At 42.2% G+C, this 25,527-nt stretch overlaps 1 protein-coding gene and 1 long non-coding RNA gene across 3 annotated transcripts; one reads left to right on the forward strand and one right to left on the reverse strand.

The window, feature by feature from the left end:
• Positions 1-318: 318 nt before the first annotated feature.
• On the reverse strand, positions 319-18,225 carry LOC123724397 (uncharacterized). The gene is made up of 3 exons (XR_006756930.1): positions 18,183-18,225; positions 18,002-18,092; positions 319-372 (listed from the first exon to the last, which is right to left on the reverse strand). It is a non-coding gene; the product is annotated as an uncharacterized lncRNA (long non-coding RNA).
• On the forward strand, positions 1,766-24,985 carry LOC106613965 (flavin-containing monooxygenase 5). Of its 2 annotated transcripts, none has more exons than XM_014216833.2 (10): positions 1,766-1,876; positions 11,530-11,668; positions 13,664-13,852; positions 13,977-14,142; positions 14,391-14,533; positions 21,404-21,600; positions 21,672-21,807; positions 21,879-22,098; positions 22,265-22,337; positions 22,431-24,985. In XM_014216833.2, exons 2-10 carry the CDS (start codon positions 11,537-11,539, stop codon positions 22,864-22,866), a joined length of 1,692 nt encoding a protein of 563 aa, XP_014072308.1. In that variant the 5' UTR covers positions 1,766-1,876; positions 11,530-11,536; the 3' UTR covers positions 22,867-24,985. The 2 variants fall into 2 exon arrangements, with proteins under 2 accessions (XP_014072308.1, XP_014072307.1); XM_014216832.2 differs by having other exon boundaries at positions 1,841-2,052.
• The last annotated feature ends 542 nt before the right edge of the window (positions 24,986-25,527 follow it).

Below are 25,527 nucleotides of genomic sequence, written 5' to 3' on the forward strand. Positions count from 1 at the left end.
TGCTTTACACACAATACCCCATAATGGCAAAGCAATGACAGGTTTTTAGACATATTTGCAAATATATTTAAAAAAATAAACTGATATCACAATTTACATAAGTATTCAGACCCTTTACTCAGTACTTTGTTGAAGCACCTTAGGCAGCGATTACAGCCTCGAGTCTTAGGTATGATGCTACAAGCTTGGCACACCTGTACTTGGGAGTTTCTCCCATTCTTCTCAGTAGATCCTCTCAAACTCTGTCAGGTTGGATGGGGAGCATCGCTGCACAGCTATTTTCAGGTCTCTCCAGAGATGTTCAAGTCCGGGCTCTGGCTGGACCACTCATGGACATTCAGAGACTTCTCCCAAATCCATTTTAGAATAAGGCTGTAACGTAACAAAATGTGGAAAAAGTCAAGGGGACTGAATACTTTTCAAATGCATTGTACATTGCTTGTCAAAATGCTTTTGATACTATTGAAGGCTTAGGGGGGAGAATCCTGTGAAAAAGGCAACAATTCAGATGAGTCATCACGTTTCTGAAAATGTATTTAATGTCCCAACAGAGGCCCGATGCAATTTGCTAAGATGGCTAAGCCAAATGTCTCAAAGTCCCTAAAGGCTCTAAGACAAATGATTGTTCTGAGTCTCAGGGTTTATATAGTAATTTTGAATGACTTATACATGCAATATTACAGACTTTTGAGTAATATAAGACTGATAAGTTTCAAAGGGAATATTCACAGAATGACATTGGATATAATGAGCTGGTGCCTGGAAGAGGCTCCATAAGCAACCACACAAAATTATCATTTTAAAAACAAGTGTGCATTGCCTGGCTAGCGTCCAGCAGAGAAAGGCTCGCTAACAAGTCATTTTATTATCTGAGTGGAAAAATACAGCTTATTCAGAATGGAAAATTACAGGTTATACTGAACATGTCCTGATAAGGCCTTATAAAGATCAATCAAGTGTGTCCTCAGCCAACCCTTCACTATCTATACATTTTGAACTATGACCATCACATTTGCATAAAAGCTCCATAGACTTCAAAGGCAACATTTGGATTCACCGCTGCTCTTGATCTGTTTCAGCCTACTTCAAGACTACAACGCAAAAGCACACACACTTCAGGAAATGTCATTTTCTAGTTTATAATTGTGTTTTGTATTTATAAAAAAAATTCTTATTCTCCTCCCTTGATTGTAGTATCTGTGTCTAACATTTTAGTGTAATTGCTGCTGATCTTATCTTGAACAAGAGACCTTGATCTCAATTGGACTCCCTGCTTAAATTGAATTAAACCATCCTTCATAACTGCCCACATGAAAAAATACTAAAGTTTACTATAGAATATTACAAGTACTTACTATAGAATTATGTTGTAAACTGTAATATACTGTAGAATACTATAGTAAATACTACAGTATTATCCATACAAAAAACACTAGTAAATACTACAAATGTCCAAAAATGCAATATTAGTTATTTTTTTATGTAGCCTCTATCCTCTAGTTTGTACTCTTGTAGGCTATATCCAGCCTCGTTCTGTACCTGTTCAACATCCAACCAAAGCAACGTCTTAGTGAAGAAGGCATTGCTGTAGTGTAGAAAGAGTTGTTAGACATTTAAAAAGCAATGAAGAAAATGTAAAACAGTTTGATCAGGTTTGGGGTTTGTGTCTCATCTCTTGATTTGAGTCACTCTTGACTAATCAGCCACAGTTGACCAATCATAATTGTTCCACAGACACACGGCTAGTGAAATGAACCAATCAGCGTTGGTTTCAGTGACAAGGGGCTGGAAGATTTGGGGGAGGGGTGGAAGAGAGAAAGATCTCTGGGGTTTGTATCTTGGGCTCATTTCAACCCGTGTCCACTGGAATAGGGAGGTAAGCACAACTTCCTCGTCATCAATGTTTACTGTTTGAAAACGTTTTTTCTGTGTGTGTTGATCAATGACGTCTCATAGCCTCGCGAAACCACCAGATCCCACGAGCGTCCATTAAACGGGAACAGGCTGCATGTTTCATGCTTTTTATGAAAAAAAGTCTAACCAGAGCAGTGGGTGAGCAACTCCCTTTTACATTTTCTGGGAAAACAAAAGCACAGTATTTATATTGCAAATCTTCCTGAGACACTGATTACATCAAAGACTGATAAAAACATGTTTATGGATCTCTGTGTTCCTTATTCACTGAAGAGGCAGATACTTTGTTTATAGAGGTTCTTATTGTTCAGTTTGAAGTCAGGTATTTTTGATTACCTGTATATTTTTCTATTTATATCTTTCTGTGTTCTTCTGATTGACTCAAGCACTCTTAAATAGATGTAGGTCTCAAAGTGAATCATTGATTGACAATGGTGTATGGATTGAAAAGCCTATTTGTTCTAAAGAAACAGTGCCTTCAGATATGCAAATTACTATTTTTCATTAAACATAGCCACTCATGCAGGGTTAAAATAGGGTTTACATTCTCTCATCACCATATCACTACTGCCCATCCCCCTATTCCGGGCCTATAGTCAAGGGGGCATAAACTTTTGCTCCTAGTTGGACTATTTTTGTGACCATCCCCCAGAAACAGTGGCGCTAACCAATCAGAGGCACTGATCTGGTCTGGCTATGACCCTTAAAATTAACATAAGTTATTTGCGTAGCTCTTCCTTTTGGTAGATTTTTTTTTTTCTCTCATTTTATTTCATTTAACCTTTATTTAACTAGGCAAGTCAGTTATTAAGAACAAATTCTTATTTACAATAAAGGCCTAACACGGACGACACTGGGCCAATTATGTGCTGTCTATGGAACTTCCATTCACAGCCGGTTATGATACCGCCCGGGACCGAATCAGGGTCGGTAGTGACGCCTCTAGCACTGCGATGAAGTGCCTTAGACCACTGAGCCACTCAGGATTCTGATACCTCCCAAGTGGGAAACTCGGATCATCTTTCTACAGCAAGTTAGCAAGTCAGAAATGTCAGTTTCCTAGTTCCGACTAGCACGTGAACGTGGCATTAGTCACAGGTATTTGTAATATACTGTATTATTTTATGTTTATACCCTTCTGTGGCCTGATTGACTCACTCATATATGGGTAGTATAATTATTTATTTATTTGAAAGTATTTTAAACTTTTTACATTCTGTCATAAAGAGCACATGTTCAACTTCATAACAAATATGTTTTTCCATCTCTAGAGGTTAAATTAAAAATGACTATAATGGGTGACAATTAAAGTAACATCTTAAATTAGCCATACCTTCCCTTGTGACAAGGGGAATGGATGCTTGATGTGTGCAAAAGGGAGGGGCAACAAAAACATTTAACTTGTAAAAACAATGCCTTTCTATGTATGGGTAACACTAATATTCTAATTTTTAACATGGTTTAGTTAAAGCGTAGATGTACGTGATCCGGCTGTTAAATTGAGTGTAAATTAAAGGCACTCTATTCGTGGAACAACTCTTATCATGCTGTGTTACTGAGAGTTGAGCAGCTTTACAGTGATCATTCCCATGCTCTATAGGATTTCCAGAAAATATGTGTTTTGGCTCTCTGCCATGTTCCGTTCTCTTTGGCTCACACCGACATTTTTGTTACCCTAGACCCTCCCTGTCCCTCTCTTCCCACTGGGCACAGAAGTCAATTCAATGTCTACTCCAAACCAACTCCTTTGGTTCAATGTAATTTAATTGAAATGACGTGGAAACATTGATTCAACCAGCGTGTGCCCAGTGGGTTTCTTTCTCTCTCCCACTCTCTTTATTTCCCCTCTCTATCTTGGCAGTATACTTCTATCCATGTATGTATGTAGGTTAAGGGTTATAGGGCCCTTCTGAATCTTTCTTTTAAATAGTGCCTGAGCATTAGTGTTTACCTCAGCATTTAAACTTTAACATCAAGAGTTTGAGTAATTGTAAACTGGGCAAAAAAAGAAACGCCCTCACTGTCAACTGCGTTTATTTTCAGCAAACTTAAAATGTGTAAATATTTGTATGAACATAAGATTCAACAACTGAGATATAAACTGAACAAGTTCCACAGACATGTGACTAACAGAAATGGAATAATGTGTCCCTGAACAAAAGGGGGTGAAAATCAAAAGTAACAGTCAGTATCTGGTGTGGCCGCCAGCTGCATTAAGTACTGCAGTGCATCTCCTCCTCATGGACTGCACCAGACTTGCCAGTTCTTGCTGTGAGATGTTACCCCACACTTCCACCTAGGCACCTGCAAGTTCCCGGAAATTTCTGGGGGGGAATGGCCCTAGCCCTCACCCTCCGATCCAACAGGTCCCAGACGTGCTCAATGGGATTGAGATCCCGGGGTCTTCGCTGGCCATGGCGGAACACTGACATTCCTGTCTTGCAGGAAATCACGTACAGAACGAGCAGTATGGCTGGTGGCATTGTCATGCTGGAGGGTCATGTCAGGATGAGCCTGCAGGAAGGTAACCACATGAGGGAGGAGGATGTCTTCCCTGTAACACACAGCGTTGAGTTTGCCTGCAATGACAACAAGCTCAGTCCGATGATGCTGTGACACACCGCCCCAGACCACGACGGACCTCCACCTCCAAATCGATCCCGCTCCAGAGTACAGGCCTCAGTGTAACGCTCATTCCTTCGACGATAAACGCGAATCCGACCATCACCCATGGTGATACAAAACCGCAACTCGTCAGTGAAGTGCACTTTTTGCCAGTCCTGTCTGGTCCAGTGACGGTGGGTTTGTTGCCAGTGATGTCTGGTGAGGACCTGCCTTACAACAGGCCTACAAGCCCTCAGTCCAGCCTCTCAGCCTATTGTGGACAGTCTGCGCACTGATGGAGGGATTGTGCATTCCTGGTTGTTGTTGCCATCCTGAACCTGTCCCGCAGGTGTGATGTTCGGCTGTACCAATCCTGTGCAGGTGTTGTTACACGTGGTCTGCCACTACGAGAGCGATCAGCTGTCCGTTCTGTCTCCCTGTAGCGCTGTCTTAGGCGTCTCACAGTACGGACATTGCAATTTGTTGCCCTGGCCACATCTGCAGTCCTCATGCCTCCTTGCAGCATACCTAACAGGCTGACTACACCGCTCACGTCGCGTGCGTGAGCGTTGAAAAATAAATTTAAAAAATCTATATTATTCAGTTATTGCACCCACACTGCTCGTGTGCGCCAAAATAGAAGTCAGTTCTATTTCTGACGCAGTTCGCACTGCAAGTCCTGCCTCTCCCATCTCCTCATTGGTTTATAGAAGCAGGTACTCACGTGCCATCTCATCATTGGTTATACCCACGTGGGTGACTGAAGACGAACGAGGTCAGTGGTGGTAATGCACCTAATTTATGAAAGTTGCCAATCGCAATATAAAGTCAAGAGAAGAAAAAGCCGTGAAGGATGAGAGATGACTAGAAATGATTCGATTGACCGTTATGTGTGGATTACCCTCTATGGGCTAGGTGGGACGCTTGCGTCCCACCTACTCAACAGCCAGTGGAATCCCGTGGCGCGATATTCAAATACCTTAGAAATGCTATTACTTCAATTTCTCAAACATATGACTATTTGACACCATTTTAAAGACAAGACTCTCGTTAATCTAACCACACTGTCCGATTTCAAAAAGGCTTTACAACGAAAGCAAAACATTAGATTGTCAGCAGAGTACCCAGCCAGAAATAATCAGACACCCATTTTTCAAGCTAGCATATAATGTCACAAAAACCAAAACCACAGCTAAATGCAGCACTAACCTTTGATCTTCATCAGATGACACTCCTAGGACATTATGTTATACAATACATGCGTGTTTTGTTCAATAAAGTTCATATTTATATCAAAAAACAGCTTTTTACATTATCATGTGACTAGCATGTGACTAGCATTCCCACCGAACACTTCCGGTGAATTTACTAAATTACTCACGATAAACGTTCACAAAAAACATAATTATTTTAAGAATTATAGATACAGAACTCCTTTATGCAATCGCTATGTCCGATTTTAAAATAGCTTTTCGGTGAAAGCACATTTTGCAATATTCTGAGTAGATAGCCTGGCCATCACAGGCTAGCTATTTTGACACCCACCAAGTTTGGCCCTCACCAAACTCAGATTTACTATAAGAAAAATTGGATTACCTTTGCTGTTCTTCGTCAGAATGCACTCCCAGGACTTCTACTTCAATAACAAATGTTGGTTTGGTTCCAAATAATCCATAGTTGTATCCAAATAGCGGCGTTTTGTTCGTGCGTTCAAGACACTATCCGAAGGGTGACGCGCCCGGCGCATTTCGTGACAAAAAAATTCAGAATATTCCATTACTGTACTTCGAAGCATGTCAAACGCTGTTTAAAATCAATTTTTATGCGATTTTTCTCGTAAAAAAGCGATAATATTCCGACCGGGAAACCCTGTTTTTGTTCAAAGACTGAAAATGTCAACATGGTGGAGGCTCGTGCACGAGCGCCCCAGTCTCATTGTTCTCAGATCGACCACTATCCAAATGCGCTACTGTTTTTCAGCCATGGCCTGCAAAGTAATCATTCAACGTTCTGGCGCCTTCTGAGAGCCTATGGGAGCGTTTAGAAAATGTCACGTTATGTCAGAGATCCCCTGTTTTGGATAGAGATGATCAAGAAGGCCAAGAAATAGTCAGAGAGAGCGCTTCCTGTTTGGAATCTTCTCAGGTTTTGGCCTGCCAAATGAGTTCCGTTATACTCACAGACACCATTCAAACAGTTTTAGAAACTTTAGGGTGTTTTCTATCCAAATCAAACAATGCATATTCTAGTTACTGGGCAGGAGTAGTAACCAGATTAAATCGGGTACGTTTTTTATCTGGCCGTACAAATACTGCCCCCTATCCCCAACAGGTTAATTGGTGGAGTAGAGGACCTTGTGTATTTCAGGTAAAATAACAACTCAATGTTTATATCCCAGGACAAATTAGCTAGCAACAGCAAGCTAGCTAAATAGGACAAATTAGCTAGCAAGTGCAAGCTAGCTAGCTAAATTGCCATAAATGTTTAATGCTTTTCGACCTGTCCCCAAATTAATATAATTGGTTCAGAGTTTGTTTTGATATTTTAACCTGCGTGTCGTGATCGCGTTTGGTGTGGGGGTGACGAAATACATTTATGCATGATGGCGCACGTGCGCAGGGGGTTCCGTGTAAGGCACGTTCACGCAGATGAGCAGGGACCCTGGGCATCTTTCTTTTGGTGTTTTTCAGAGTCAGTAGAAAGGCCTCTTTAGTGCCCCAAGTTTTCATAACTGTGACCTTAATTGCCTACTGTCTGTAAGCTGTTAGTGTCTTAACGAGCGTTCCACAGGTGCATGTTCATTAATTATGGTTCATTGAACAAGCATGGGAAACGGTGTTTAAATCCTTTGCAATGAAGATCTGTGAAGTTATTTTGATTTTTTACGAATTATCTTTGGAAGACAGGGTCCTGCAAAAGGACGTTTCTTTTTTTGCTGAGTTTATGTTTTTAAAGAGATGTGAAAATGTTTTAAACTGTACCTATGAGAATAATACAGTATTTGTACACAGCAAATTGGCAAGTGTTACCTAGTGATGATTTTTCAGTGTAACATTTCTAGAGTTGATTTCAGGAGTTAAATTAACTAAGTGGTGTAAATTAACACCAACACTGGGGGTTATTACCCAGAGTTTAGTGTGATTGGGTCATTTTTACTCTGTGTAGAGTAACACACTTAGAAACAGTCAAACACACCCATCATTATCATATTTCTGAGCATGATCTATTGCAGGTTGATTTCGAATCGTTTGTTTCAATATCTGTGCTTGACAGCTACATTGATGGATTCGTCTTATGCTTCTCAAACAAACAATAACATGCATGTTTCTAAAATAATCCTATCTGTTAGTAGTTGGATTTATTGCACCCTGTTACTGAGATGGTTGTTCCAGTTTAGATGGTTTAAGTAGTCTCATTTATAAATCTTCCCTACCTTGGCAGTCATTTCAAATGCAGGTTGTGTGGGGGTTAAACGTTCCAATTGTTGGGTATCCTCACTCAGGCTGTAAAAACGTTTAACTAGACCAAAGTTCACATCCACATAACTGCTGCTTCTCTCTGTAGATAACATTTAGTTTGAGGTGTACATTCATTGTTAAAGGGGGGAAATGTATAGATTAATGTGAAGTTACAGTATAGACTGACTCAAACCCACTTACAGTGCATTCAGGAAAGTATTCAGACGCCTTGACTTTTTCCACATTTTTGTTATTTTACAGCCTTATTCAAAAATGGATTGAATTGGGGTTTTTTTCCCCTCATCAATCTACACACAATACCCAATAATGACAACGCAAAAACAGGTTTTTAAAAATGTTTGCAAATTTATATATTACATTTACATAAGTATTCAGACCTTTTACTCAGTACTTTGTTGAAGCACCTTTGACAGCGATTACAGCCGAGTCTTCTTGGGTATGACGCTACAAGCTTGGCACCCCTGTATTTGGGGAGTTTCTCACGTTTCTTCTCTGCAGATCCTCTCAAGCTCAGTCAGGTTGGATGGGGAGCATTGGATCGGGTTCAAGTCCGGGCTCTGGCTGGGCCACTCAGAGACTTGTCCCAAAGCCACTCCTGCGTTGTCTTGGCTGTGTGCTTAATGTCGTTGTCCTGTTGGAAGAAGAACCTTCCCCGGTCTGAGGTCCTGAGCGCTCTGGAGCAGGTTTTCATCAAGGATCTCTCTGTACTTTGTTCCGTTCATCTTTGCCTCGATCCTGACTAGTCTCCCATCCCTGCTGCTGAAAAACATCCCGACAGCATGATGCTGCCACCACCATGCTTCACCGTAGGGATGGTGCCATCCTCCAGATGTGACGCTTGGCATTCAGGCTAAAGAGTTCAATCATGGTTTCATCAGACCAGAGAATATTGTTTCTCATGGTGTGAGATTCCTTTAGGGGCCTTTGGAAAACTCCAAGCAGGCTGTCATGTGCCTTTTACTGAGGAGTGACTTCCGTCTGGCCACTATCATAAAGGCCTGATTGGTGGAGTGCTGCATAGATGGTTGTCCTTCTGAAAGCTTCTCCCATCTCCACAGCAGAACTCTGGAGCTCTTTCAGATTGACCATCGTGTTCTTAGTCACCTCCCTGATCGAGGCCCTTCTCCCCCGTTTGGCCGGGCGTACAGCTCTAGGAAGAGTCTTGGTGGTTCCAAATTCTTCCAATTAAGAATGATGAAGGCCACTGTGGAAACAGGATGCACCTGAGCTCAATTTCGAGTCTCATAGCAAAGGGTCTGAATACTTATATAAATGTGATATTTCAGCAAATGTGCAAAAATGTATAAAAACATGTTTTTGCTTTGTCATTATGGGGTATTATGTGCAGATTGATGAGGAAAAAACAATTCAATCCATTTTAGAATAAGGCTAATGTAACAAAATGTAGAAAAAAGAGAAGGGGTCTGAATACTTTCCGAATGCGCTGTAAATAGCTGTGAGTTGCTAAGCCAATCATTGATGGACAAGGGTGCATGGATTGAAAATCCAATCAGTGAGTTCTAAAGAAATAGTGCCTTCAGAGAAATGCAAAACATGGTTAAAATAACACCAACACGGTTCAAATGAAACAAATTAGAAAGAAAGCCTTGAATTCCCCTTCCTGTGGTGCTGTCCATCTCACACCTCAGTCCACATTCCACCCCACCAGGGCCTATAGTCAAGGGGTCATAAACTTTGTCTCTTAGCTGGACATTTTTCGTGACCATCCTCCAGAAACAGTGCCATTCCCACTAACCAATCAGAGGCACTGATCTGGTCTGGCAATGACCCTCTCCTGCATGTGCAGGGAAGGGTTCCTAGTGTCCAGGGGTGTAGTGCTGCCGGAGCGTGGGTTAGTGGTGCTCCCTCACTTTTTTTCGGAACTGGTAAAACTATTTTTGGAAAATGAATTTTGATCAATTCTAAATAATTTATATTTCATTGCCAATAAAAGCCCATGACCAATGGCAAACCAAATAAATATGTATAGCAGCCTAAAGGTAGGTAAGTGGCAGTCTTTTCTCTGACAGTGGCGAGACTTATGAAGAACTGTAGGCTACGTGTGTGCACTGCGGAGGCCCGTCAGGCTTGACCATTTTGGCCAATAAGAACGTGGGGGAAAAATCTGCAGCTCGGCGGAGTGTGACGGGGTTTAAACAGATGAACTTTCTCACACCAACGGTATCTATGATCCTAATTCACTGCGTCTCCATTGATGTTCATAAAACTCCACGGTCCCCCTCTCGTGCAGTGGAACCCAGAACGATATGTGACCACTTGGTTAAAGCGACACCATTCTGCCTAAGACCCCAAAACCAGAGTGGCCACTGAAAAGCCCAAGGACCCTGACCCTCTCTGGAAGTTGCTGTAGCCCTGCTTGGGATATTTGCAGGAAAGTTAGTCACCGACGCTCTGGATAACATCAAAACAACCTAGCCAACTCTGCTAGGGCAAGTAATGGTCAGAGTGGGGTGTTCTCTCATTATGTGTCGAAGTAGTTAGCAAGCTAGCCAATGTTGGCCAGTAAGCTTGGGTGTTTGACTGACTGCCGTTGTGAGGCCAGAACGTTTAGATCAACCCTACTCATCGGCCGGAGTGTCCGGAGTGTGCGTTGAACTTTCCGAAAGCGACATGTTTTGAATTTACGAACTGACAATCTGACAGCACAGTTGCGGTCACCAACGCTCTAGATAACATAACAGCCTAACCAGCTTTGCTAGGGCGAGTAATGTTCTGTCATGTGTGTCTGGAAGTAGCTAGCAAGTTAGCTTGGGTGCTTGACTTCTGTTCGTACAGAATGCTCGGCTCAACCCTTAGAGAGATGTGCGGTGATAAAGCTTAAGAGGGTGTGAACGATGCTGAATGGGTGTAGAAGGCTCTCCAGTAGTAGTACCAAAACATTCATTGGCCATTAAAAAAAAAAAATCTACTTTCAAACCAAAATTACTTTCCCATTGTTCCTCAATTGTATGATATAGCATTTTGTAGCACTGAGTCTCTACTTTTATCCAATGTAAAAAAACAAGTCCAAATGTTTCTACATAAGACTGGTTTGGAGCCGGTCGGTCACATAGTCTTTCTTGTTTTTGTTTCAATGAAAGCATAATAGTTTAATGCCATCTGCTCTAAATCGCTCACGAAAGAGTAATTCAAGAATAGCTAAATGCATATTCCCATCCATGAAACTGATTGAGATCAAATGAATGGCATGCAGATGTAGTTTGGACGTTTCACCAGTAAAACATGAAGAGTTATCATTCATGATAATGAAGTATGCTTAACTTGGTGTTTGAGGGTATTAACCATATACAAATGTATTGAGACTGTGTGGGCATAGACGTTGCAATTGGAGGATGCATTTTATCCATATTCTATATAGGCTATTCAATAAGCTACATATGTCGGTACAAACTTTGAGGAAATTATGACGTGATTTACACCACTGTCAGTCTCTCTCCAAGTGAGTGTGATATTGTAAATTGGTTGTAGTTATTCCAATGGTACAAATAGCTCTCTCTTTCTGTGTGTGTAGTTCCATCATGGTGCGTACAGTAGCAGTGATCGGGGCAGGTCCCTCAGGTCTGACCAGCATCAAGAGCTGTCTGGAAGAGGGTCTGGAGCCCACCTGCTTTGAGAGCAGTGAAGACATCGGAGGGCTGTGGAGGTTTAAGGTGAGTGGACTGGGTGAGGAACCTGATGCCTGATCAACACTAATCTACTCTGCGTGTGTGCATACGTACGTGTGTGTTGAGTGTGTACCTATATGGAGTTTTGGGATTACCCACTACTGCTGGAGATTCCAATATAAATGACACTGGCTCTGTTTCAATATCTAAAGTTTATGCTTCATAGATGACTCTGGCTTTGTTCCAATATCTACTGCATTGGACACATTATAAGTGGTATATTCACCTTATGATGCCCCGCTCACTTGACCCAGTTCCTGGGTTTCCACTAGTTATTACAGCCACAAAGAAAACAATGAAAACAAAAATGTGCTTTCTGGTCATAATTTAAGGTTACGGTTAGGCTAAAGGTTAGCAGTGTGGTTAGTGTTACGGCGGTTAGGTTTAAAATACAATTTTAAGAAGAGAAATTGTAGAAATAGGCAGGGTTTATGACTTTGTCGTTGTGGTAACTAGTGATGACACGTTCCTGATCGAACGTGATTGTTTTTCTACTTCCGGCTCATTCACAAACAAGCAAAGCTTCATTAAATATGAATTAAATTGGTCAAAACTTGCACAGAATTTGAAAGATGTGTTTATTCTTTGAAGGATAATGATTGGAAAAAATGTGCAAGTTTGTTTTAACGTAGTATAAGCACACGGAAGCTGACGTTAGCATTAGCATTCTCATAGAGAATGATTGACGGTGATGGCTAGTTAGCATATTAGACTGTATCAAATGGTCGTTATACTTAGAGGCTGTATCCTAATCAAAGATCAATGCTTGAAATGGCAATGTTGTTAGACACAGAATATCAATGAAGAAGACTGAAACCGTGTTCAAAATGTTTTCTGTATAGATAAAATATTGCACATTTTGTAATGTTGTCACGAAGCTAGCTAGCTAACACCGCCAGACCTTCTCTATGAGAAGGATGAATAATGTCAGCTTCCGAGTGCTTATACTATGTGAAAACGTTTATATTTTAAAAATAATTTTCCTCGACATATGTAACCGATGTGAAATGGCTAGCTAGTTAGCGGTGGTGCGCGCTAGTAGCGTTTCAATCGGGTTACGTCACTCGCTCTGCGACCTTAAGTAGTTGTTCCCCTTGCGCTGCAAGGGCCGCGGCTTTTGTGGCACGATAGGTAACGATGCTTCGTGGGGTGTCAGTTGTTGATGTGCGCAGAGGGTCCCTGGTTTGAGCCCAGGTTGGGGCGAGGAGAGGAACGGAAGCTATACTGTTACACATAGAATTAACATATTAACCTGTCAAGGTATAGGGGGCAGTATTTTCGATTTCGTATAGTCCCGTGTGGCTCAGTTGGTAGAGTTTGCAACGCCAGGGTTGTGGGTTCGATTCCCATGGGGGACCAGTACGGGGGGAAAAAATGTATGAAATGTATGCATTCACTACTGTAAGTCGCTCTGGATAAGAGTGTCTGCTAAATGAATAAAATGTAAATGTATACTGGATAGGCAATCACTTGAACTACAAACCTCAGATTTCCCACTTCCTGGTTGGATTCTTTTCTCAGGTTTTTGCCTGCCATATGAGTTCTGTTATACTCACAGACATCATTCAAACAGTTTTAGAAACTTCAGTGTTTCCTATCCAAATCTACTAATAATATGCATATCCTACCTTCTGGGCCTGAGGAGCAGGCAGTTTACTACGGGCACGCTTTTCATCCGGATGTCAAAATACTGCCCCCTACCCGATGAAGTTAACAAAGTTTTCTTTGTTTGTTAATGGGCCGTAAGGAGGATAACAGTCATAACAATTTGGATTCGCCCTTCAAATCAAACTTTGTCACATGCGCAGAATACAACAAGTGTTGACCTTACCGTGAAATGCTAACTTACAAGCCCTTAACCAACAGTGCAGTTCAAAAAGAGTTAAGAAAATATTTACCAAATAAACTTGCCAGGTGTTATAAGTTCAATAGTAGTGTGTCTATTGGAGCATATCCTTAGTCGGTGTCCTTGTCCTTTAGGAGCATCCAGACCCAGGCAGGGCCAACATCTACCAGTCTGTCATCATCAACAGCTCCAAGGAAATGATGTCATACAGCGACTTCCCTCCTCCAGCTCACCTGCCCAACAACATGCACCACTCCCAGCTGCTGCTCTACCTACGACTTTACGCTGAGACCTTTGACCTCTTCAAGCACATCGTCTTCCAGGTCAGAGGGCATGAAGGAAGGAAGTTGATGTTTATTCAGTCACATCTTATGTTATGATCCCTTTCAATGGTAAATAATGATTCATTTTGCGGTGTGTGCATGCGTGTCTACCTGTGTGTGTCAGACCACTGTGGTGAGTGTGAGACAGAGGCCAGACTTCCTAGTGTCAGGCCAGTGGGAGGTGGAGACAGAGAGGACAGAAGGTCAGAGGGAGACTCAGGTCTTTGATGCTGTGATGGTCTGCACCGGTCACTTTACACAACCACACCTGCCTCTCAATGACTTCCCAGGTAACTGTCAACTCTCTGTCGCTATCATAGTCCCTGGTGATTTTGTGTATTGTCCATTTATATGCTTTATATACTATCACTGGAGATATATAGACTCAAATCCTAATCACATCCTTCCTACATACATACATTATCATGTGTATATCCCAGTCATAGCCCTCACAACGTATAATTTGAATAACATGCTCGATTGTCATCATTAATCAATTACCATGATAGAGTATAATTTGTTTATCTTATCCACCCAGGTATAGAGGAGTTTGAGGGCAGGTACTTGCATAGTTGGGAATATCGCAGTGCTGAGGGGCTGCAGGGGAAGAGGGTGGTGGTGGTCGGGATCGGGAATTCTGGAGGTGACATCGCTGTGGATGCCAGCAGAGTAGCGGAGCAGGTGAGTGGGAAATCATCTGATTCTTCTGGAATTATTTCTCTCAGATATTATGTAGGGAAGTATGCAAAACTCCTAGCTATCATGAACAGGAAGAAACTAAGCAATCTCTAGCACCATTCATTCTCGCTGTCGATAATTCTAATGGTAACTGTATCCACTGGCAAACTGGGAAAGAGTGAGGTGATTGCCATCTGAGAGTCAACATCTTTATTGCAGCTGTGTTGTCTCCCAGCAGTAATCATCTGTAAGTAACATTGTTGAGCCAGTGGGTTTGGCGACGAATATAAAGCGAGGGCCAGCCAACGAGAGCATACAGGTCGCAGTGGTGGGTAGTATATGGGGCTTTGGTGACGAAACGGATGGCACTGTGATAGACTGCATCCAATTTGTTGAGTAGAGTGTTGGAGGCTATTTTGTAAATGACATCGCCGAAGTCAAGGATCGGTAGGATAGTCAGTTTTACGAGGGTATGTTTGGCAGCATGAGTGAAGGATGCTTTGTTGTGAAACAGGATGCCGATTCTAGATTTAATTTTGGATTGGAGATGCTTAATGTGAGTCTGGAAGGAGAGTTTACAGTCTAACCAGACACCTAGGTATTTGTAATTGTCCACATATTCTAAGTCCAAACCGTCCAGAGTAGTGATGCTAGTCGAGCGGGCGGGTGCGGGCAGCGATCAGTTGAAGAGCATGCATTTAGTTTTACTTGCATTTAAGAGCAGTTGGAGGCCACGGAAGGAGAGTTGTATGGTTAGTTAACACAGTGTCCAAAGAAGGGCCAGAAGTATACAGAATGGTGTTGTCTGCGTAGAAGTGGATCAGAGAATCACCAGCCGCAAGAGCGACATCATTGATGTATACAGAGAAGAGTCAACCCGAGAATTGAACCCTGTGGCACCCCCATAGAGACTGCCAGAGGTCCGGACAACAGCCCCTCCGATATGACACACTGAACTATCTGAGAAGTAGTTGGTGAACCAGGCGAGGCAGTCATTTGAGAAACCAAGGCTGTTGAGTCTGCCGATAAGTTCCTAACTTCCCTAAAAGGTTGCATATCGCGGGGGCTATTCGATGCTAATGCAGTACGCCACAGGATGTTTTTGTGCTGGTCAAGGGCAGTCAGGTCTGGAGTGAACCAAGGGCTATATCTAAAAAAATTGAACGGGGCATGCTTATTTAAGATGGTGAGGAAGGCACTTTTAAAGAATAACCAGGCATCCTCTACTGACGGAATGAGGTCAATATCTTTCCAGGATACCCGGGCCAGAACGATTAGAAAGGCCTGCTCACTGAAGTGTTTTAGGGAGCGTTTGACTATGATGAGGGGTGGTCGTTTGACTGCGGACCCATTACGGACGCAGGCAATGAGGCAGTGATCGCTGAGATCCTGGTTGAAGACAGCAGAGGTGTATTTAGAGGGCAGGTTGGTCAGGATGATATCTATGAGGGTGCCCGAGTTTACGGATTTGGGGTTGTACCTGGTAGGTTCCGTGATATTTTGGGTGAGATTGAGGGCATCTAGCTTAGATTGTAGGACGGCCGGGGTGTTAAGCATATCCAAGTTTAGGTCACCTAACAGTACAAACTCTGAAGATAAATGGGGGGCAATTAATTCACATATGGTGTCCAGGGCACAGCTGGGGGCTGAGGGGGGTCTGTAACAAGTGGCAACAGTGAGAGACTTATTTCTGGAAAGGTGGATTTTTAAAGTAGAAGCTTGAACTGTTTGGGCACAGACCTGGGTAGCATGACAGACCTCCGCAGGCTAGCTCTGCAGTATATTGCAACTACACCCCCTTTGGCAGTTCTGTCTTGGGGGAAAATGTATACACATACATAGAGGCATTTTTCAGCTATGATTTTACCACTCAGAATCCAGAATGGATATGATAATGTGGCCAGCACAGGATGTAATACACCCTTACAACAATCTACTTTTTGATCTTCTTGACTTCTTATCTGGTAAACTGCTACTATGTGTCAAGAAAAGAGCCCCAATTAGGGGTTAATGTACTCCAGTAAAAAAGGGCTGGTTTAGATTAAAAACTATTGCCCTGTGTCCCCGTTCATAGGGGCATGAGAGACTTGTCAGTGATAGAATTGAGTTGGCACTTTATTGGCCAAAACACCCACAGACCCACAAGGTTGAGGTTACTCATGGACAGTAATTAGTAAGTTGTTTCTTTTTGCATTGATGCATTGTCTCTTCTAACTGTCCAAGAATAGGATCCAAAGTGTTAGGAAATATTTGTTCCCGTAAATACAAAGGAGGATGTCTCTCCTCATACCTCTGGCACTTTAGTCAGACTGCCAGACTGTGCACCACAGAGCCAATCAGGAGAGAATACATACAGGTCAATGTTTTTAGCTGTGCCTTTTGGATTACTCTCTCTTTACAGAGAACCCCTGTGGTTCAAGTCAAGAGCTACCCTTCCCCTTTCAGTCTGCTCTGCGCATGTCTGAAAGTGACAGAGCCAGCAGCCAAAATAGTATTTCACAGTATGTCAAAAAAAATTATTACACTTATGAATGTATGTATAATGCTAATATGTATTAGATCCAGTACAATGGAATAACTAAGACCTGCATTTGAATGCAGCGTGTTCCGATTCCTCCATCTCTTTCTGTCAACCAAAAATACTTGGCCTGATGGTTCATGCAGATACTGGGGAAGCAATATAGAAATGTATTGATCCCTTAAATGATTTTACTATTAAATGACCCATATCTCAACCCTCATACCTCTTCACAAAAATGTACCTAAATTAATTTTGGAAAAAGGTCAGTAGGTCACATGACCAAGGAGCTATTGAAATTTTACATTTGGAAAAATGTATGTAAAATCTGAGATGAAAATGGACAAACTAAAGGGTGTGCAATATAGAAGGGTAGTCAGTGGACATTCTGGACCTTGTTTGAGTCAAGTAGGTCACATGACCAATGAGCTATTGAAATTCGAATGTTAAAAAAAGTTTTACGTTGTTTACGCTACCTAACGAATTCAACTAGGAATAGAAAATGCTGCTCACATTTCCACATGTTTATTAGCTTAGGAAAGCGAATGAATGTCCAAATCGTGAAAATAAGACCTGTGCAATGTTGTGCGCAATTATTTGCAACATAATGACACTTATTTGGAGTCTGTGGCTCAAGTGGTTTGAAAGCTATTAAGGTTTGAAAGCGCGAATATCCATCGAATATCCAACTTGAATCTGTCTTTACTGTCTTTTCACGATTTGGAAATGAATTAGCTTTCCTAAGCTAACAGACATATATCATGGTACAGTACAACAGTGGTGTGCAGAATGGCATCTCGAGGATGCACAACTCGTCAATCCATGTCATGGATGGATTATTGCAGCCGACGACAACACCGGGTTCCACTCCTATCAGCTAAAAACAAGAAGCAGCAGTTCCAGTGTGCACACGATCACCAACACTGGACAATTGAAGAGTTGAAAAACATCACCTGGTCCGTCGAATCCCGGTTCTTGTTGCATCACGCTGACGGCAGAGTCAGGATTTGGCGTAAACAGCACGAGTAGATGGACCCAGCCCGCCTGGAAATACAATTTAAAGTTTAGTACGGATAGTCCTCCTACGTCTTTCCCTCTTTGTAAATTTGTTAATTTTAACCCGGGATCGTTTACCTTGCCATGTACATTTCGAAACCCACTATGGATTTTTTCCCCAATAGCCAGAAGGGGGAGACAAGGGAAGCATTTGAACAACAGTACCTTCAGAAAGTTTTCATGCTCCTTGACTTATCCCACATTTTTTGGGTGTTACAGCTTAAATTCAAAATGGATTAAATAATGTTTTTTTTCTCATCAATCTACACACAATACCCCATAATGACAAAGGGAATCATGTTTACAATTTCTCTCTGCACATTTATTGAAAATGAAATACAGGAAAATCTAATTTACATAAGTATTCACATCCCTGAGTCAATACTTTGTAGAAGCACCTTTGGAGGCGAATACAGCTATGAGTCTTTCTGGGTAAGTCTCTTAGAGCTTTCCACACCTGGATTGTGTGACATTTCACCATTTACTATTTAAAACATTATTCAAGCTCTTTCGAATTGATTGTTCATCATTACTAGACAACCATTTTCAGGTCTTGACATAGATTTTCAAGTAGATTTAAGTCAAAGCTGTAACTCGGCAATTTAGGAACCTTCACTGTCTTCTTGGTAAGCAACTCCAGTGTATATTTGGCCTTGTGGTTTAGGTTATTGTTGTGCTGAAAGGTGAATTCATCTCCCAGGGTTGTGTGGAAAGCAGACCGAACTAGGTTTTCCTCTAGAATTTTGACTCTGCTTAGCTCCATTCCATTTCTACTTTATCCTGAAAAACTCCCCAGTCCTTAACTATTACAAGCATACCCATAACGTGATGCAGCCACCACTATGCTTGAAAATATGGAGAATGGTACTTAGTAATGTGTTGCATTAGACTTGCCTCAAACATAACACTTTGTATTCAGGACAAAAGTGAATTGCTTTGCCACATTTCTTGCACTATTACTTTTACTTTAGTGCCTTGTTGCAAAAAGGATGCATGTTTTGGAATAATTTTTATTTTGTACAGGCATCCTTTAAATTCTGTCAATTAGGTTAGTATTGTGGAGTAACAATGTTGTTTTCTCCTATCACAGCCATTTAAAATCAAACTGTTTTAAATTCACCATTGGCCTCCTGGTGAAATCCCTGTGCGGTTTCTTTGCATTTTACATTTACAATTTAGTCATTTAGCAGACACTTGTCCAGAGCGACTTACAGTTAGTGCATTCATCTTAAGATAGCTAGGTGGGACAACCACATCACAGGCATAGAAAGTACATTTTTCCTCAATAATGTGGCTGTCAGTAGAGTCAGTGCTAGAAGGGGTCGAGGTGAGGAGGAGGATTATTTAAGATACTTTTTGAAGAGGTAAGGTTTCAGATGTTTTCAGAAGATGGTCAGGGACTCTGCTGTTCTAGCTTCAGGGGGAGGCTGGTTCCACCATTGGGGTGCCAGGACAGAGCAGAGCTTGGACTGGGCTGAGCGGGAACTGCCCTCCCGTAGGGATGGGAGGGCCAAGAGACCTGAGGTGGCAGAACGGAGTGCTCGGGTTGGGGTGTAGGGTTAGAGCATAGCCTCAAGTTAGTTCCTCTTGCTGTTCCATAGGTGAGCTCCATGGTCTTGTAGTGGATGCGAGCTTCAACTGTAAGCCAGTGGAATGTGCAGAGGAGCGGGGTGACATGATAGAACTTGGGAAGGTTGAAAACCAGACGAGCTGCTGCGTTCTGGAGAAGTTACAGGGGTTTGATGGCACAAGCGGAGAGCCCAGCCAACAGCGAGTTGCAGTATTTCAGACGGAAGAGTACAAGTGTCTGGATTAGGATCTGTGCCGCTTCCTGTGTGAGGAAAGGTTGTACTCTACGGATGTTGTAGAGAATTAACCTGCAGGAGCGAGTCATTGCTTTTGATGTTTGCAGAGAACGACAGGGTCACGCCAAGATTCTTTGCACTATGGGAGGGCGACACTGTGGAGTTTTCAACCATGATGGAGAGATCTTTGAGTGGGAAAGCCTTTGCTGGGATGAAGAGCAGCTCAGTCTTGTTGAGCTTGAGGTGGTGGGCTGACATCCAAGTTGAGATATCTGCCAGGCACGGAGAGATGCGTGTTAACACCTGGGTGCCAGAAGGGGGGAAGGAAAAAGTAGTTGAGTGTCATCCGCATAGCAATGATAGGAGAGATACCATGACGGAGCCGATTGACTTGGTGTGTAGAGAGAAGAGGATAGGGCCTAGAACCGAGCCCTGGAGGACACAAGTAGTGAGTATGTGGTGCAGACATAGATCCTCTCCACGTCACCTGGTAGGAGCAGCCTGCCAGGTAGGATGCAATCCAAGAGTGTGCACAGCCTGAGACGCCCAGCCCTGAGGGTGGAGAGGAGGATCTGATAGTTCATGGTGTCAAAGGCAGCGGATAGATCTAGGAGGATGAGAACAGAAGAGCGTCAGCTTTGGCAGTGCGTAGAGCCTCTGTGACACAGAGAAGAACAGTCTTGGTTGAGTGAACCGTCTTGAAGCCTGACTGGTTAGGGTCAAGAACATTGCGAGGCATTGGAAAACCTCTGGTCTTTGTGGTTGAAATTCACTGCTCGACGGAGGGACCTTACAAATATTTGTATGTGTGGGGTACAAAGATGAGTTAGTCATTCAAAAATCATGTTAAACACTTATTGCACACACAGTGAGTCCATGCAACTTATGTGACTTGTTAAGCAACTTTTTACTAATTTACTAATTGAATACTTATTGACTCAAGACATTTCACCTTTTCATTTTTATTTAATTAGAATATCCACTTTGACATTATGGGGTATTGTGTGTAGGCCAGTGACAACCCCTCAATTTAATACATTTTAAATTCAGGCTGTAACACAACAAAATGTGGAAAAAGTCAAGGGGTGTGAATACTTTATGAAGGCACTGTACAGAAATTCATCAGTGGCAATTAACGCAACTGGGATGTTAGTCTATCTACTGAGGTCGTATTGACTTGAGTGTTCTGTTAAAGTTTCTAGAAATGGTTTTATCTATGGAAGGAAATATATTTATTCCCAAATATTAAAATGGAAAACTATTGGGATACCATAAGTTGAGATGGAGTCCTCCATCAGGGTCTTGAGAGGCAGTAGGGCAGATTTGGTTAGATTTATTTTATAACTTGAGATGGTGCTGAATTTGTCTATGATCTTCAAAGCGTTTGGGAGGTATTGAGATACATTGTTTAGATAAAGTAAGATATCGTCGGTGTATAATGAAACTAGGCCATCTCAGACAAAGATCATTAACCCTTCCTCTCCTGGTCTACAGGTGTACCTCAGCACACGGAAGGGGGCATGGGTGGTCAGCAGGGTGGGGGCAGGGGGCCTGCCAGGTGACCTGGTGGGCACTTCACGATTGGACAAGCTGCTGCAGAAGCTCTTCCCCTCCTGGATTACCAGGATGATGGAGAATAATCTGAACCAGAGCTTCGACCACAGACTGTACGGCCTACAGCCAAAACACGGGTACGCTCTATACATATCTATCTGACTTGCTGACTTGCTGGCTGGCTGGCTGACCGATCCATCTATTTCAGGTTCTTTGCCCAGATCCCGGTGGTGAATGATGACCTGCCTGGTCGAATCATCTCTGGTCGTGTTCTGATCAAACCTAACATCAGGGAGATCAGAGGCTCCAGTGTGGCGTTTGAGGACGGCAGCGTTGTGGACAAGGTACACACACACACACACACACACACTCTCCTCCCTTCTTACCTCCCCCCTACCCTACCTCTCCTTCCTAGGTGGATGTTGTGGTGTTTGCCACCGGCTACAACTATGACTTTCCCTTCCTGCCTTCGGGTCTGCTGGCTAGTAGCAGTCACCGCCTGTCTCTGTACCGTAATGTGTTCCCCCCTGGGCTGGCCCGGCCCAGTCTGGCTGTTGTGGGCTTCATCTGTAACCTGGGAGCCATCAACCCGCTGGCTGAGATGCAGGCCCGCTGGGCCACCCGGGTCTTTAAAGGTAAAAACAAACTAACTCCCTCACTAACTCATTAACTCCCCTTTTCCTGAATTGTCCAGCTCTGTGTCTGAAGTTGTTGGGTAGACTAGTGTATTTGAATGCGAGTGATTGAAGCTTTGAGGTTGTTGTCATTATTAATGTGTGATTACATAATTTCTTGCTCCAGGGTTACTAACTCTGCCCTCCGAAGAAGCCATGCTGCAGGACATAAAGAGAGACACCAGCACCTTGCAAAACAGGTGGGACAACAACCATGCGTTATTACACTCACATCATTATTTTGCTAATAGGTAACAAACTATTCACCTGTGTGCGTCTCCCTCTCCCTCCAGGTTTGCCTGTTTGGAGCGTCACCCTCTCCAGGTGGACCATATCCCCTACCTGGACTCCATGGCAGAGGAGTTAGGGGTTCGACCCAACCTCCTAGGGCTGCTGCTGAGGGAGCCTGGTGTGGGGCTTCGTGTGCTGCTGGGGCCCTGCACTCCGTACCAGTACCGTCTGAGAGGGCCAGGGCAGTGGGACGGGGCCCGACAGGCTATCCTCACCCAGTGGGAGCGAGTAGCCCAGCCATTCAGGACCAGGATGGCTGCACAACCAGAGAGCAGAACCAGAGCCTCCTGTAGTCTGAGACTGACATTGACCCTGTCTGGCGCTGTTCTCCTACTAACCCTCTATACTAGACACAGTCTCTCATCACTCCTCTCACATCCCACAGGCCTCCTCTATAAGATGTACAGTCCATCTGAGACCATGTGGGGGTGGAAATGAACACTATGGGCCTATTGCAACCACTGTTGGCCACCATTTTATCTCCAGGTGATCTCTTGTTAAACCATCAACACGTTAACGTCACCCGTACAGCTGATCTCAATTGCTTCCAAAATTGTGAGGTTGGTGTTAAGTTAGTCCTGTTTTTTCCCAACATGTTCACACTCTACAGGGTATTATCTTTGGTAGAAATAAAACCTGGTAATTGAGCAGACTAAGGGGTGATTTAACTATTTGATAATCATTCAGTACAACTACAATAGTATTTTCTTGTTTAAGATAGCAATTATACTGTGGCAATGTAGGTTATATGAAGGGAAAACTCACGTTGGTGCACTCATTACTTATTAATTTACAAATTATGTAATTCATTAATTATAACTTGTGTAATTAAGTATGGCTAAAATATCCCTGAACTGTCCCACATCTGAAATGTGTAAGTAAATCAAGCCAATCATGATTGAGTTAATATAATCTGTATTAAATTATAGTCTAATCAAGGTTTTTCAGATGACACAAATTATATTCTAGTTATATTGATATGTTTTATATGAATATATATAATACTGTATTCTTTAGGGCTGTAAGAGTTATTGAGTTAACTCAAATTAAGTTTTTGTAATTTTAGTGCTCACATTTATTTTTATCGTGGTTAATCGAATTGTCAAAAAGCGTACAAAATACACTGAAAACAATCTATACAGCTAAAAACAACAATGCGATGTCAAAACAAGTTGAAATTGAGGTTAAAGAAAGTGTGCTTTATCAATCTACCCAATTTTGCTAACCGTTACTTTGGACAAAATCAAGACATCAATATTCTTGTAATGCTTTTTTGTATAAAACATCTTAAATGACAGCTTAATTTGAGCAAATTCTGAATTTTCCATTAATCGTGATTAATCACAGGAAATCCTGCGATTAACTCAATTACATGTTTTTATAGTTTGTCAGCCCTAATATTCTTACAATATGCATTTAAAATTATTTACCAGCCTTCCGATTTGGAATGTTCCTTATAGTTCGATATTTCATTGGGGGTGGGTGTAGATACCAAACATTTTGCATCTTGGCTATCACACTTGTTTGACACAGTAACAACATGAGATCAACTGATCTGTGGGTTTATTCTTGTGGGTTTTTGGTTGAAAGCATGTTTGTCTTAACACTTAGGTGCATGTCATTTCCCGTTAGTAGCATCAAGTGCTAACATACAACTGCGTGTTAAATTCTGCCTGTTGGTTGCAATGGGCCCATAAGACCAGGGGGTAGGCTAAGTGTGTGAAAGACAACTACTGTAGACTAATACCATTGTGCTGTCTTATTAGAGAAAATGTACAAGAGACTGCAATAAAGCAAGGCTATCAAACCCTGTTTCTGGAGAGCTGCCCTTGTATGTTTTCGCTCCAACCCCAGTTGTAACTAAGCTGATGCTGCGTTCACGACCAAGTGGGAAGGTGGTAATATTTACCACATACAACTGGGACGAATCCAGTTGAATGGCCCTCCAACTGGTAATTAGTAGTGGGAAACTTGTCTCATCACCGTGCTCTGAATTTCCCACTTGCACCTCTGACATCACTGTCAACAAAAAGACTACAAGCCTGGCGGCATCTTCAGCAGTTTGTTGTTCATGGTAAGAACTAAATACAAATTGTTGATACAAAATTCATTCTGTTATTTCTTTTGATTTAGAAAGTGAAAGCAGCTCTGGATATAATTTTCTGGGCAGAAACTGAGCAAAACAATCACAAGCCTTCCAATGATGTCCATGTTTGTATTTCCCAGTTCAAAATGTGAACGTACCAAACTCATATTTACGACTTCACAACGGGTAATTACCGCCTTCCCACTTGGTTATGAAAGCAGCATGGTTCAGTTTATCAATCAGCTAATTAAATCTGACTACAAGGCATTAAAGGTTGGAGTGAACCTACAGGACGGTAGCTCTCCATGAACAGGGATATGCCCTGCAATAAAGCTTGCCTTGGCCCCTGCAAGTAAAGTAGGCCTGGCAGAAGTTGAAAATAAGTATTTGTCAATGAATGGAAATGATTTTATATGATTATTTTATAATCTATTAAATTGTTTGATTAATACAATTATTGAAACACCTTAATTGGGGCAGTTTGTTGAATTAATTACCGAGACACATTACCCACCAGCTTTTATCAATTGGCCTACATTAAAATGTTTGTTACAAGCGTATGTTACTGTATCTATAGACTTCCAGTCTTTGCTCTAATGCTGGTTGGCATTTGCTTGCGAAACTACCTCGAACTTCCTTCACACTACATGCAGAGATGTAAACATGGTATTTATAAGTTCATCTGACTCTTGAGTAGGTAGAAAAACAGCTTAAAGTGTCACTACCTTTTTAAAAAGCAACAAATCCCTTCAAAACTTCCTATGTGGCATCGATATGAGTCAAACATTTATTCTAGTATCAAAATGTACTATAAAGTGTAAATAGGATCACTTTTCATATCAAGTCAATCATCTAAAATGGAGTTTGGAACATCTGTGTGTCACAATGGGTAAATGAAGGTTGGGTTTTGATTTGACAATGTCCATTTGCCCACTAACATGGGGTGAACAGCTGCGGTGATAGCTCTCTCCAATAGCATAGACAGTGAGAAAGACCTACCCAGCAGCTCCGAC

Source organism: Salmo salar, chromosome ssa10 (assembly GCF_905237065.1).
Source record: "Salmo salar chromosome ssa10, Ssal_v3.1, whole genome shotgun sequence".
Lineage (NCBI taxonomy): Eukaryota > Metazoa > Chordata > Actinopteri > Salmoniformes > Salmonidae > Salmo > Salmo salar.